The 12,463-nt window shown below is 49.0% G+C and overlaps 2 protein-coding genes across 7 annotated transcripts in view; one reads left to right on the top strand and one right to left on the bottom strand.

Moving 5' to 3' along the window:
• Positions 1 to 2,510, top strand: part of ANXA9 (annexin A9) — an 18,980-nt gene extending 16,470 nt beyond the window's left edge. Inside the window, exons 13-14 of the mRNA XM_011937817.1 lie at positions 1,427 to 1,549; positions 2,130 to 2,510. Of these exons, the coding sequence (XP_011793207.1) occupies positions 1,427 to 1,549; positions 2,130 to 2,192 (186 nt within the window). The 3' untranslated portion in view covers positions 2,193 to 2,510. The remainder of the gene's footprint in view (positions 1 to 1,426; positions 1,550 to 2,129) is intronic.
• A 1,106-nt stretch (positions 2,511 to 3,616) lies between these two features.
• FAM63A (family with sequence similarity 63, member A) overlaps positions 3,617 to 12,463 on the bottom strand; it is a 12,411-nt gene continuing 3,564 nt past the window's right edge. Inside the window, exons 3-11 of one of the 6 annotated variants that reach the window (XM_011937825.1) lie at positions 9,333 to 10,116; positions 8,892 to 8,949; positions 8,119 to 8,183; positions 7,340 to 7,498; positions 6,742 to 6,844; positions 6,255 to 6,397; positions 4,964 to 5,155; positions 4,506 to 4,661; positions 3,617 to 4,249 (exon numbers count right to left, since the gene is read on the bottom strand). In XM_011937825.1, the coding sequence (XP_011793215.1) occupies positions 4,169 to 4,249; positions 4,506 to 4,661; positions 4,964 to 5,155; positions 6,255 to 6,397; positions 6,742 to 6,844; positions 7,340 to 7,498; positions 8,119 to 8,183; positions 8,892 to 8,949; positions 9,333 to 9,776 (1,401 nt within the window). In that variant the 5' untranslated portion in view covers positions 9,777 to 10,116 and the 3' untranslated portion in view covers positions 3,617 to 4,168. The remainder of the gene's footprint in view (positions 4,250 to 4,505; positions 4,662 to 4,963; positions 5,156 to 6,254; positions 6,398 to 6,741; positions 6,845 to 7,339; positions 7,499 to 8,118; positions 8,184 to 8,891; positions 8,950 to 9,332; positions 10,117 to 12,463) is intronic. The other 5 variants (XM_011937829.1, XM_011937828.1, XM_011937827.1 and 2 more) reach the window with 5 other exon arrangements.

Consider the following 12,463-nt stretch of genomic DNA (forward strand, 5'->3'; position numbering starts at 1 on the left):
GGCTAGTTTTTTGTATTTTTAGTAGATACGGGGTTTCACTGTGTTAGCCAGGATGGTCTCGATCTCCTGACCTCGTGATCCACCCATCTCGGCCTCCCAAAGTGCTGGGATCACAGGCGTGAGCCACCGCGCCCGACCTATAATCAATTATAATTCAGGATTTTGGTGACTTGTATCTGTGTTATTTCTTTTTTTTGGTTTTGAGATGGAGTCTCACTCTGTCCCGGGCTGAAGTGCAGTGGTGGTTACTCTACTACAACCTCTGCCTCCCAGGTTCAAGCAATTCTCCTACCTCACCCTCCTGAGTAGCTGGGATTATAGGCGCCACCACACCCAGCTAATTTTTGTAGTTTTAGTAGAGACCATGTTGGCCAGGCTGGCCTCGAACTCCTGACCATAAATGATCTGCTTGCCTTGGCTTCCCAAAGTTCTGGGATCACAGGCATGAGCCACCACACCCGGCCTGTTCTTTCTTTTTTCTTTCTTTTTTTTTTTTTGTTTTTGTTTTTTTTGAGACAGAGTTTTGCTCTTCTTGGCAATGGCGCGATCTTGGCTCACTGCAACCTCCGCCTCGTGGGTTCAGCCAATTCTCCTGCCTCAGCCTCCCAAGTAGCTGGGATTACAGACACCCACCACCATACGCGGCTTATTTTTGTATTTTTAGTAGAGACGGGGTTTCACCATCTTGGTCAGGCTTATTTCGAACTCCTGACCTCAGATGATCCATGCGCCTCGGCCTCCCAGAGTGCTGTGATTACAGGCGTAAGCCACTGTGCCTGGCCTGTTATTTCCAAACTGAACCTTTCCTTACTTTCTTTAGCCAAAAAACAGGCCTGCTGCATGTATAGGAGGAAGATAGCAACGTTGCACCCTAAGGGTCCAACCGGAGACATTAATATGCAGAGATGGGGCTGTGAGATGGCCCTATTGGGTTGGAATCAGAACCAGAAGTCACACAACCTTGTTCCCTATCACAGCCCCATCAGCTCAGTTTGGGGGTAGGGCAAGTATATCCTCCTTGGATATTCACTAACTTGAAAGTTAAAAGCACTTTTCCTGGTTTTCATGCTGGCAGTCTTTATATGCACCAAATCTTTTCTAGACTCCCTGATGTACCTATCTTTGGAGCTGCTCACCATCAAATTCTGGAGGTACACAGCTCTAAGCTAATGGTAGGGGCAGGAAAGACATGTAGAAGGAAATAAATACTCAAACTGCCCCCCATAGAGACTGATCTTTCCTGCTGTGTCATCTTCCATGAGGATGGACAAAGATAACTTTTGTCCCGAGATAATATATAATGTACACTCTTATCCCTTGACTCCCACCTTGGCTCCCCGTTCTGCAATAACCCTTCACGCCATTCAACCCCTACTCTCAGTGAGACCCTCACTAACCACCCCCCATCTGTTTCTTCCCCTACTAGGAAACTGAGCCCAATTACCAAGTCCTGATTCGCATCCTTATCTCTCGATGTGAGACCGACCTCCTGAGTATCAGAGCTGAGTTCAAGAAGAAATTTGGGAAGTCCCTCTACTCTTCTCTCCAGGTGAAACTTGGCTACTTCTTAGCCTGGAGCCCCAGGCCTTCACTCCTCACCTCCACCCTCACTCCCTGCACAGAGCTGAGTATATTCTTGCCCCATAGAAAACCCAGTAGTCAGCCAGGGGCGGTGGCTCACACCTGTAATCCCAGCACTTTGGGAGGCCAAGGCGGGCAGATCACGAGGTCAGGAGTTCGAGACCAGCCTGACCAACATAGTGAAACCCAGTCTCTACTAAAAATACAAAAATTAGCCAGGCATAGTGGTGCGCACCTGTAATCCCAGCTATTCAGGAGGCTGAGGCAGGAGAGTCACTTGAACCCAAAAGGTGGAGGTTGCGGTGAGCCGAGATCATGCCACTGTACTCCAGCCTGGGGTAACAGGGCGAGACTCCGTCTTAAAAAAAAAAGAAAAGAAAAGAAAAGAAAACCCAGGAGTCTCTGGTTAATGCAGTGCGGGACTTTGAGCTCCAGGAAGGACCCTTCCCTTCCAGATGAACTATGATGGACCAACCCAAAGGAGGGGAGGGAGTACTTGGGCCATAGTAGTGGTGGATCTTTCTAACACTGAATTCCCTTGTCCGCAGGATGCAGTGAAAGGGGATTGCCAGTCAGCCCTCCTGGCCTTGTGCAGGGCTGAAGACATGTGAGACTTCCCTGCCCCACCCCACATGACATCCGAGGATCTGAGATTTCCGTGTTTGGCTGAACGTGGGAGACCAGCTGGGCCTCCAAGTAGGATAACCCCTCACTGAGCACCACATGCTGTAGCTTCTTGTTGAGGTTGGAACTGTTTCTTTAAAATCCTTTAATTTTCCTGATCTCAAAATTATTTCTGTACCTGGGTCATCCAGCTCCTTCTTGGGTGTGGGGAAATGAGTTTTCTTTGATAGTTTCTGCCTCACTCATCCCTCCTGTACCCTGACCAGAACATCTCACTGATACTTGAATTCTTTTGGCAAACTTCACTTGTTTGTGTTCCCTGATTGAAGTTTGGGTGGAGCAGGACATGGACCTGGAAGAGGCATTGGAGTTGGAGGTGCCTTTGATGTGCACTTGGCTATTCAGCAGGAATCCTGTTTTGCCTTAGAGCTACAGTAATCAACACCCACCCTCTCTATGTCTCCCCTCACCCTCATTCTCCAGGAAACTTCAGGCAAAATAATTGAGAAACAGACACCAGAAGAACAAGGTGAGAAATGGTCAGGGGGAGCAAAGGACCATCTGTATAAACTGGGAAGCAAGCGGAGGGTCAAGCTACCCTTCCCAGCTGGGAATTCTTGGGTTAGTGGAGAGTACAACCCTCAAATGCATGTGTCCAACCAGAGATTTGGAAACCCATCTCCCATGAGAGCACTATTTCCCATAGAAAACAAAAAAACAGAAACAAAAACAGTCAGGCTTTGGTTCCCCCTGTCGGCTATATTAGAAATGACAGGTAGCTGGGCGCAGTGGCTCACGCATGTAATCCCAGCACTTTGGGAGGCCAAGGCAGGCGGATCACCTGAGGTCAGGAATTCAAGACCAGCCTGACCAACACGGCAAAACCCTGTCTCTACTAAAAATACAAAAATTAGCCGGGTGCAGTGGGGCATGCCTGTAGTCCCAGCTGCTCAGGAGGCTGAGGCAGGAGAATTCCTTGAATCCAGGAAGTGGAGGTTGCAGTGAGCTGAGATTGCACCACTGCACTCCAGCCTGGGCAACAGAGACTCCATCTCAAAAGAAGGGGAGGGGAGGTGAGGGGAAAGACAAGATAGGTAAGCACCTTCCTGCCTCTGACCCACCTCCCGCTTTTTGCATTCTTCAATTGGGTCAAATACTTAACCGCATTGCTTCAGGCTAAGGCAAGCAACAGATCTCAGGAAAGAAGGTTTTTTTTCTTTTTCTTTTTTTTTTTTTTAGATAGAGTTTTGCTCGTCACCCAGGCTGGAGTGCAGTGGTGCGATCTTGGCTCACCGCAACTTTCGCCTCCCGGGTTCAAGTGATTCTCCTGCCTCAGCCTCCCAAGTAACTGGGATTACAGGCACCCACCACCACACCTAGCTAATTTTTTGTATTTTTAGTAGAGATGGGGTTTCACCTTTTTGGGCAGGCTGGTCTCAAACTCCTAACCTCAGGTGATCCGCCCGCCTCAGTCTCTCAAACTGTTGAGATTACAGGCGTGAGCCACCGTGCCAGGCCAGAAGTTTTATTTCCAAACCCCAGGAAGGCATTACAAATAACAGAGATAGAAACCCAAATTAAGCTCTGAAACAACTGGAGACAGGCCTGCCTAGGTGATCAGGAGCATCCAGGCAACAGGGATGGGAAGCAGGAGAGATGCATTCCAGATAGGGACCTCACCCCAGAGCCTTAGTCTGTATATACGTGTGACTATTCAGGGGCTGGAAGTTGAGAACCAGAAACCCACCAATCCTAATGTTGTCCTGGGTGGGAGGCAGAGAAGGCAGCAGCACGTGAGGTCAAGGACATTACCAAGTCTGACCCTGGCATTTGTCGCCTGCTCTGATCCCCAACAGTCCATAAATAAGTTATCCAGCACATCTCAGGGATGGAGGCAGGGGAGCAAGCCAACTAGCCATAGCCTCTGGAAGAAGGGGCAGGCCAGCCTGGCACTGGGGCAGAGCTACAGCAGAATGCAGTCTGACTCGTGCTTCGGCCTCTGCCGACGCTCCCCAGCTGGGCGTCCAGATGTGGCTCCTCTCCCCTGTATCGAATTTAACAATCGGTCACTGAACTTCCTTGGAAGCGCACAAGAAGAGATTCTAGAAGGAGGGGTGTCAGGATTGGGACAGGGAGTAGGGAGAGGAAGATAGGAAGGGACTCCAGGGGAGAGGTACAGGCAGGGGAAGGGCCCTGAGAGAAGAAACCCTGAAGAGAGCAGTGCAGGAATAATAGGTGTTCTGGACCCGGCAAAGCATGAAGTGGAAACCGGGAATGTGGGCGCCCGGGCAGCAGCCCACCTGCGGTGACAGGGCCAGTGTCCGCGTCCGCACTGGCTGCACTGCCTGCTGCTGTTGATACTCCTCTTGCTGAAGCTGCTGGGCCAGCTCCAAGTCGGTGAGCCCCAGCGCGCCTTGTGGCTGCTGCTGCTGCAGGGACAGAGCAATCAGGTAGTCCTGGGGAGAACAAGAGTTGTACAGTGGGCTGAGGCCCAGAGCTGTGGCTATTCAGGCGAGGTTTCCAAATCAGTTTTTCCGCATCCCTCAAATTCTCTAGCTCTTTCTCCCTATGGAGTAGCACACACAGCCAAATGCATTATCTGTGGTGCCAGAGAATACACACCAAGTGAGGAGACGATCTGAGGTAACCCAGAGAAAGAGGCATGGGTTCACATGGCCTCTAGCGGTTACAATGGATGTGGCAAAAAGCTCTCTGAGGCACATGTGCTCTCTGCACTTTTCTTAAGTGCCCTACACACCTGGTCTACCTGCAGCTGCTTTTCTGGGGAGCCACTCCCACCTTCTGCTCCAGGCCCCTTGCCCAGGGAATGACTCAGGTGAAAGTCGGAGTCACAAAAGCAGCTGTCTCCATCCACATTGTGCAGGCTCTCCCATACGACTTGCTCCTCGTGTAGAAAGCCCTGGTCAGTGACCAGTAGGTATAAGTGACTCTACAAAGAAAGGAACAGAGCTCACTGGGGGGACAGGTGATACAGAGGCGGTTCACTGCCAGAAATCTCGGTATGAGCATGTGGACCTTTTTTTTTTTTTTTTGAGACAGAGTCTCGCTCTATCGCCCAGGCTGGAGTGCAGTGGTGTGATCTCCGCTCACTGCAAGCTCCGCCTCCCGGGTTCACGCCATTCTCCTGCCTCAGCCTCCCAGGTAGCTGGGACTACAGGCGCCCACCACCATGCCTGGCTAATTTTTTGTATTTTTTTAGTAGAGATGGGGTTTCACCATGTTAGGCAGGATGGTCTCGACCTCCTGACCTCATGATCCGCCCTCCTCGGCCTCCCAAAGTGCTGGGATTACAGGCATGAGCCACCGCGCCCGGCCCCTCAGCATGTGGACCTTTTATAAATATGTGTGGCCTTGGGGGGAAGAAAGGGATGTCTGAGTGTATGTCCAGTTGGGTATGAGCACAGTGGTCATTCTGGCCAAGCGTGGCATGGAGTCGTCGGGGCTGAGATGCCACACAAGACCCTGCTCCCCCCATTTCCCGTTGTTCTCTGGGCTTGCCTGATGGCTCTTAGGATAAATCCTTTGAGAACCAGAGACCCCTCCCTCTGCTGCTCAAATCCTAGAGAACTTTGGCAGTTTCTAACTTTTGAAGACCAGCATTGTTCAAAAATTTCACTGCCCCCTCCTAGGGGAGGATCGGACTTTCCTGTCCCATCGACGGCATGCTTATCCCTTATGGCTTGCTCTGGCCAGAAGATGTGAGCAGAAATGACATGTGTCATTTCCAAACAGAAGCTCTAAGCATGAATGCACAGTGCCCCCCTCTCTCTGTGTTCCCACATATATTCCAGATAAAGGATCTTTTGTCAGCTGGGTCCCAGAGTGAAAATGGTATGGGACAGAACCATAGCCAGTCCACAGGGGACAAGCACCAGGAGCGGGAAATGAACCTTTGTTGTGGTAAACCACAGGGACTTGACGGGTCACTTGCTACTACGGCTTAATCTAGCTGATCCCAGCTGGACCCATGAGAAAAAGGCACCAGGAAATGACAGCACCGCAGCCCGCCGCCCTCAAACCCGCATTACCTTATGCTTAGTCATGGTGCTAAAGTGGTTGTTTCGGAAAAAGACGCTAAGTTCACCCTCCTTAGCAGCTGCTGTCAGCTCACACAGTCCGTGGTAGGTCAGCTGGGCCGCGGTGGTCTCCAGGAACTGCTCTGCAATCAGGCCTGCCAGAGGGGACAAGTTGGGGGAAACTTGGCTTGAATTCAAGGTCCACAACAGGAAGGACCATCCAGAGAGCCCCTGTCAAAAGCCCCAGGGGTCAGTCCCACCTTCTGACGTCCCTTTCTTGAAACCTGGCTGTATTCATTCACTTAACAAATACTTATAGAGCAGCTACCTCATGCCAGGCACTGGGGATACCCCAATGAACTAAACAGAAATTCCCCAAGATCCTTCTTGTGAAGCTTATACCTAGTGGGATGTGGTGGGAGATGACACACAATAAAAATAAGCCTAAGTAGCCATCATTCCCTCCACATACTATTCATGAGAAGGGGAGGAATGTCACCTTCTGTCACAAGGTTGGTGTCACCGGAGTGTTTGCAGGTGATGATCTTCTCCACCAGCTGGTTGTAACTCAATTTCCCAACTGCACCCGCAGCCTCAGGACTCTGCTTGGGTAGTGGGATGGTAGGATACCAAAAAAAATGGGATTTTTTTTTTTTTAAGGAAGGAAATGAACAAAGCTCACAAGGTCTAGAACCCTATGATGAATGGTTCCTAAACACTGTTTTTTTTTTTTCGTCTCTCAAAAAAAAAAAAAAAAAAAATTTCAGGAACCATTCATCATAGGATTGCTATGTTTGACTGGCCCCGAACTCCTCCCAAGTAGCTGGGAATACAGGCATGTGCCACCAAACCCATCTGGTTCCTGAATTTTTGATGTCTAAAGAACTGACCTATTTGCATGTAGTTTGCTTGTATTTGCATGTTATCCCCAAAATTGGTTAAAATTCAAGGAATTCTGTACTGGGTCCATTCTCCAAACCCTATTTCCCTCCCAAGCCAATCTAACCCCTAACTCTCTAACCTCTACCCCACAAAAATTTGTCTCTCTCATGTCAGCTTGAGCTGGATAAGGTCCCAGTGGGCCCTCCCACCCTCACCTGTGGATCAACAAGCCAGCCATGGTACAGAGGTATGCCTAGTAGGTCAAAGACACTGCACTCAGGTGTATACTCAAAATCAGAGACGCCTGTGAATCGCACATTGACATCCAGACCTGTGGCCAGTTTAGGCAGCACTGTTATTGCATCATCCACATTCTAGGGGTAGAAAAAAGATGATGGACATTCTAGCCTTTTCTCCCACCACTCCACTCCCACCTCCAGAAATTAAAAATTAACCTTGTTGCTTTTCTTTCGCGATTCTCTTACAAGTCACTCCATTTCTCCCTTGCCTCAACCCTTCTCTATGAACATTGTTTTTCTTTTAGAGTTTAAGTCTCATTCTTTCATCCAGGCTGGAGTGCAGTGGTGTGATCCTAGCTCACTACAGCCTCAAACTCTTGGTTTCAAGTGACCCTCCCACCTCAGCCTCCTGAGTAGCTGGGACTACAGGCACGCACTGCCATACGTGGCTAATTCTTGAAAAAAAATTTTTTTTTTGTAGAGACAGGGGTATTATTATGTTGCCCAGGCTGGCCTCGAACTCCTGGCCTCAAGTGATCCTCACGCTTTGGCCTCTCAAAGTGCTGGGATTACAGGTGTGAGCACTCGGCCAATGAACATATTTTCTAGGACAAAGATAAACTCTCCTTTGACTCCTGCAGAATAAAATCATGGTTCAAGGAAACCTCTGAGGAACAACAAAAGCTTCTCTTAGTATTTCAAGATGTCCCCTTACAAACCTGCAAACCCCTATGCCTGCAGACCTTTTGCCTTACCTGCTGAAAATTAAGCTGAAGTCCCTCTGACTTCTCCTGGGGCTTGATGGACAGGAGGCAGTTTCCTACAAGACAGGACCTCTTATCAGCTTACCCCACCAATTGCCTCAAAAGCTAGGTTTCCTCGGGTAATGTCACAGAACACAGATTTTCAGAGCTGGAAAAGACTTAGAGTCTAATCCGGATTCTTCATTTCTTTTTTTTTTTTTTTGAGACGGAGTCTTGCTCTGTCGCCCAGGCTGGAGTGCAGTGGCCGGATCTCAGCTCACTGCAAGCTCCGCCTCCCGCGTTCTCGCCCTTCTCCCGCCTCAGCCTCCTGAGTAGCTGGGACTACAGGCGCCCGCCACCTCGCCCGGCTAATTTTTTTTTGTATTTTTAGTAGAGACGGGGTTTCACTGTGTTAGCCAGGATGGTCTCGATCTCCTGACCTTGTGATCCGCCCGTCTCGGCCTCCCAAAGTGCTGGGATTACAGGCTTGAGCCACCGCGCCCGGCCCGGATTCTTCATTTCTAAGAGGAAGTGACAGGCTCATAAAGGTGAAGGGCCCACCCAGGGTCAGATACAAAAGCTAACGGCAGAATTGGTGTTATAACCCAGGACTCCCGACACCTTTGCTTTTCATTATCCAGCCTTGCAGAGAAGCCCCATAGACCCTTACCCTCCCTGCCATATCAGAACCCCCAAATGGAGATCCCTGAATAGTCTGGATTTCTGGCTGAGTGGATAGCTCTGGAACCCTTTGGGTAATTCCTCTTCAAGGCCCAGTCACTCACCAAGATGGGCCATGAGCTCATCCGATGTGATCACTTCCTTCTGCAGGGGGAGTTTCACCTGGAGGCAGAAGGGGTGATCACGTGTGTGCTTTCCCCCAAAGAGCACTAAAGGAAGAACCCATGGAAAGGCAAGGGGGAGCTCCAGTAGTAGGGTGGGGTAGGAAAAAAGGCTTGCAACTGGCACAAGGGAATGAATGTGAAATCTTGCAAGGCATGTGCATTTGCTAGGGAGTAGGAGATACAGGGGTAGGACAAATCTTCCTCTTTTTTTTTTTTTCTTTGTTTTTAGGAACATCTTATCTCATTTGCTCAAGTTGAAGAAATATGGAGAATAATCTGAAAAGTTTTGACTGGTTTGAGAATATCAGGATGATCAAGGAAGTAGGTCAGGGAAGAGTACTCCCTGATATTTTTTGCACCCCTAACTGCGTGTTCTCTTACCTTCCACTGAAGAAAGAGGATATTCATGATGGCAAGGAGAGGGCAAGGGCCGTTACTGCTCTGGGTGATGATAGGTGTCCGTTCTCCTTTCCAAGGGATCCACTTGACACAGTAGAAATCTGGCTCAGGCTGTCGGGTCCTGGGGGACTGAGGAAGCTCCTGGGGCATGGAGCATGCTCTCATTGTCTCTACTTCAGGCAGTGTCCCAAGGGTTGGCCCCAGTGGAGTTGAGCTAGCTTCAGGCAGAGGGGACTCAAGGTTGTCCCCACACTGGCCAGGCAGCAAAGCTTGGCCCCGTTCTCCAGCCTCCCCATCAGCATCTCTTGCATCTGTGTTCTGAGGGTGCTCGTGTGGGCCTGCCAGAAGCTCATGGTTTTCAGGGATGACTGCTTCTGCAGTCCCGGCCTTACCAGGGGTCGGATCCTCAGGCTGATGGTGTTCCATAGTCAAAAGGGACTCAGCTGAGGGGCACTGAAGGTGTTTACTGACCTCAGGGACTTGCCTAAGCCAGGCTTGGGATGCAAAAGAGGGACCTGTTCAATAAGAAGAAAATCAGTGGGCTGGAAAGCAAACTAACCCAGATAAGTCTTGGAAAAGGAATGTAGTGTAGAAGGCTGGTTAGTGTTTGTGCAGTCACTCCTGGCTATGGGCAGTATATGTGTAAACAGAAGGGTCCTGTGCTGAGCTCTTTCCACCTCTAACTTGCTGTGACCAGATGAGACCAAGAGGGCACGGGGCGGAGGGAAGACTGGTGGGATTGAAGACATGGGTGGAGTCAGCTTCCCTGAAACAGATCGTAACAGGGAAGGAAGAAAAGACAGAGAGAAAGGGAGAGCACAAAGGAGAAAGAAGGAAAAGAGGTGGAGAAAGAAATGTTAAATCTACGCTAATGGTTATTAATATGATGACCTTTAGCTTACTCTAATAGGCATCACATCAGTAACCCCCTCATAGCCATATTCCCTCACAGGGATAGTTCCTCCGCCCTACCCCATACTCTGCCCCTTCACACAACATACTAGGCACACACAGGCTGCTTGTATTTTTAGGGATACCTTCTCTCTGCCTCACCCAAGGATAAAAAGATTAACAGTCACATAGTGCTTGGGGCGAAGAATGGAGGAGGCACAGAGTCCGTGTCATGCCCCTAAAGGCGAAATGCTGGCGAGGAAGGGGAAGTCTTCCTCCTCAAAGGGCTCTTCCGAACCATAAGCAATACCAGACCACAGTATAAAGGCCTTGGGAAGGGTTTCCTGTAAGCTGGGAGGGGAAATGTAGGTAGGGGGGACTGGAATCAGAGACTGGTTTTGATAAGTGACTTCAGATTAGAGGCACAAAAAGCACTTCCCACAAGTTCTTCCAGTAAGCTTCTCTTTAAAAAAAAATTAATAAAGATATTCAAATTTATTTTAATTAAATTGAGACAGGGTCTTGCTTTGTTGCCCAGGCTGGTCTCAACTCCTGGGGGCCCAAGTAATCCGCCCTCCTCAGCCTGCCAAAGGACTGGGATTATAGGCATGAGCCACGGTGCCTGGACCCAGTAAGCATCTCTTGACAGCTAGAGTTGAGACAGCAACTTTTCCTCAGTTCATTTTTTTTTCTTCCAGAAACTGCCTAAACCCAGAGATACTCTCTTGCCCGCTATTTCTATGAAATACGAAAATGCTGATTATTAATTTACTTAACAATACTCCCCCTACATTCACCTACCTGAAGTTTTATGTCTATTCCCATCCAAGTGGTTTTATTTATTTATCTTTATTTTTTTGAGACGGAGTTTTGCTCTTGTTGCCCAGGCTGGAGTGCAGTGGCGCAATCTCAGCTCACCGCAACCTCTGCCTCCTGCCTCAGCCTCCCGAGTAGCTGGGATTACAGGCATGCACCACCATGTCTGGCTAATTTTGTATTTTTTAGTAGAGACGGGTTTTCTCCATGTTCGTCAGGCTGGTCTCAAACTTCTGACCTCAGGTGATCCTCCCACCTCAGCCTACCAAAGTGCTGGGATTACAGGCATGAGCCACTGCACCCAGTCCTATCCAGGTCATTTTAGATGTGAACCCTGGACCTGTTTAACCTGCTCTCTATCAGCACTAGAGGCACATTGAGGCAAGTACAGATAGACATTTAACTAATGCTGTGGGTATAAATAATAAAAAAACACAAATCCTGCCCTTTGGAAAACATCTCCCTTTAATCTCCTTGCTCCCCTCCCACTCTTTATCAGGGAGAGAAACAGGGAGAAATTAAACTAGTTAGGGACCAGGCGCGGTGGCTCACGCCTGTAATCCCAGCATTTTGGGAGGCTAAGGCGGGCAAATTACTTGAGATCAGGAGATCGAGACCATCCTGGCCAATATGGCAAAACCCTCTCTGTATTGAAAATACAAAAATTAGCCAGGTGTGTTGGCGCATGCCTGTGTCCCAGCTGCTCAGGAGGCTGAGGTGGGAGAATTGCTTGAACCCAGGAGGTGGAGGTTGCAGTGAGCTGAGATTGTGACACTGCACTACGACAGAGCGAAACTCTGCACGACAAAGTGAAACTCCATCTCAAAAATAAAACAAAACAAAATAAAATAAATTAAACTGGTTAGAAATCTTGTCTTTTCCCCATCCTCCTCCCAAACTGAGACTGCTTCCTTCTTATAAACCTATATGAATTTGGGGCTAGGGGAAGGCCTGGGAGATGAGGTTGAGGAACATTAAAGTTACTGAAATAGAATAAGCCTAGTCACTCAAATTGATTATCCTCTTGATTCACATATGTTTATGCTAGCTGCATATCATTTACTTATTTACTGCATAACAATTTACTTATTGTTAATTTAGAACCAGAGTAGCAAAAACTGCCTGCAGGCCTTACACTTTTTTCTCTCTCTTTCTCTCTCTCCTTTTCTTCTCCCCTTAAATGACACTTAGGGTGAACCTCAAAGCAGATGCCAGAGCCTAGAAAAGTAAAAAAGCTTGAAGAAAAGCAGGCCTCGGCCGGGCACAGTGGCTCACACCTGTATCCCAGCACTTCGGGAGGCCAAGGCGGGTGGATCACCTGAGGTCAGGAGTTCAAGACCAGCCTGGCTAACATGGTGAAACCCCGTCTCTACTAAAACTACAAAAATTAGCCAGGCGTGGTGGTG

Source organism: Colobus angolensis, unplaced genomic scaffold, assembly GCF_000951035.1.
Source record: "Colobus angolensis palliatus isolate OR3802 unplaced genomic scaffold, Cang.pa_1.0 Scaffold169, whole genome shotgun sequence".
In the NCBI taxonomy this organism is placed as follows: domain Eukaryota; kingdom Metazoa; phylum Chordata; class Mammalia; order Primates; family Cercopithecidae; genus Colobus; species Colobus angolensis.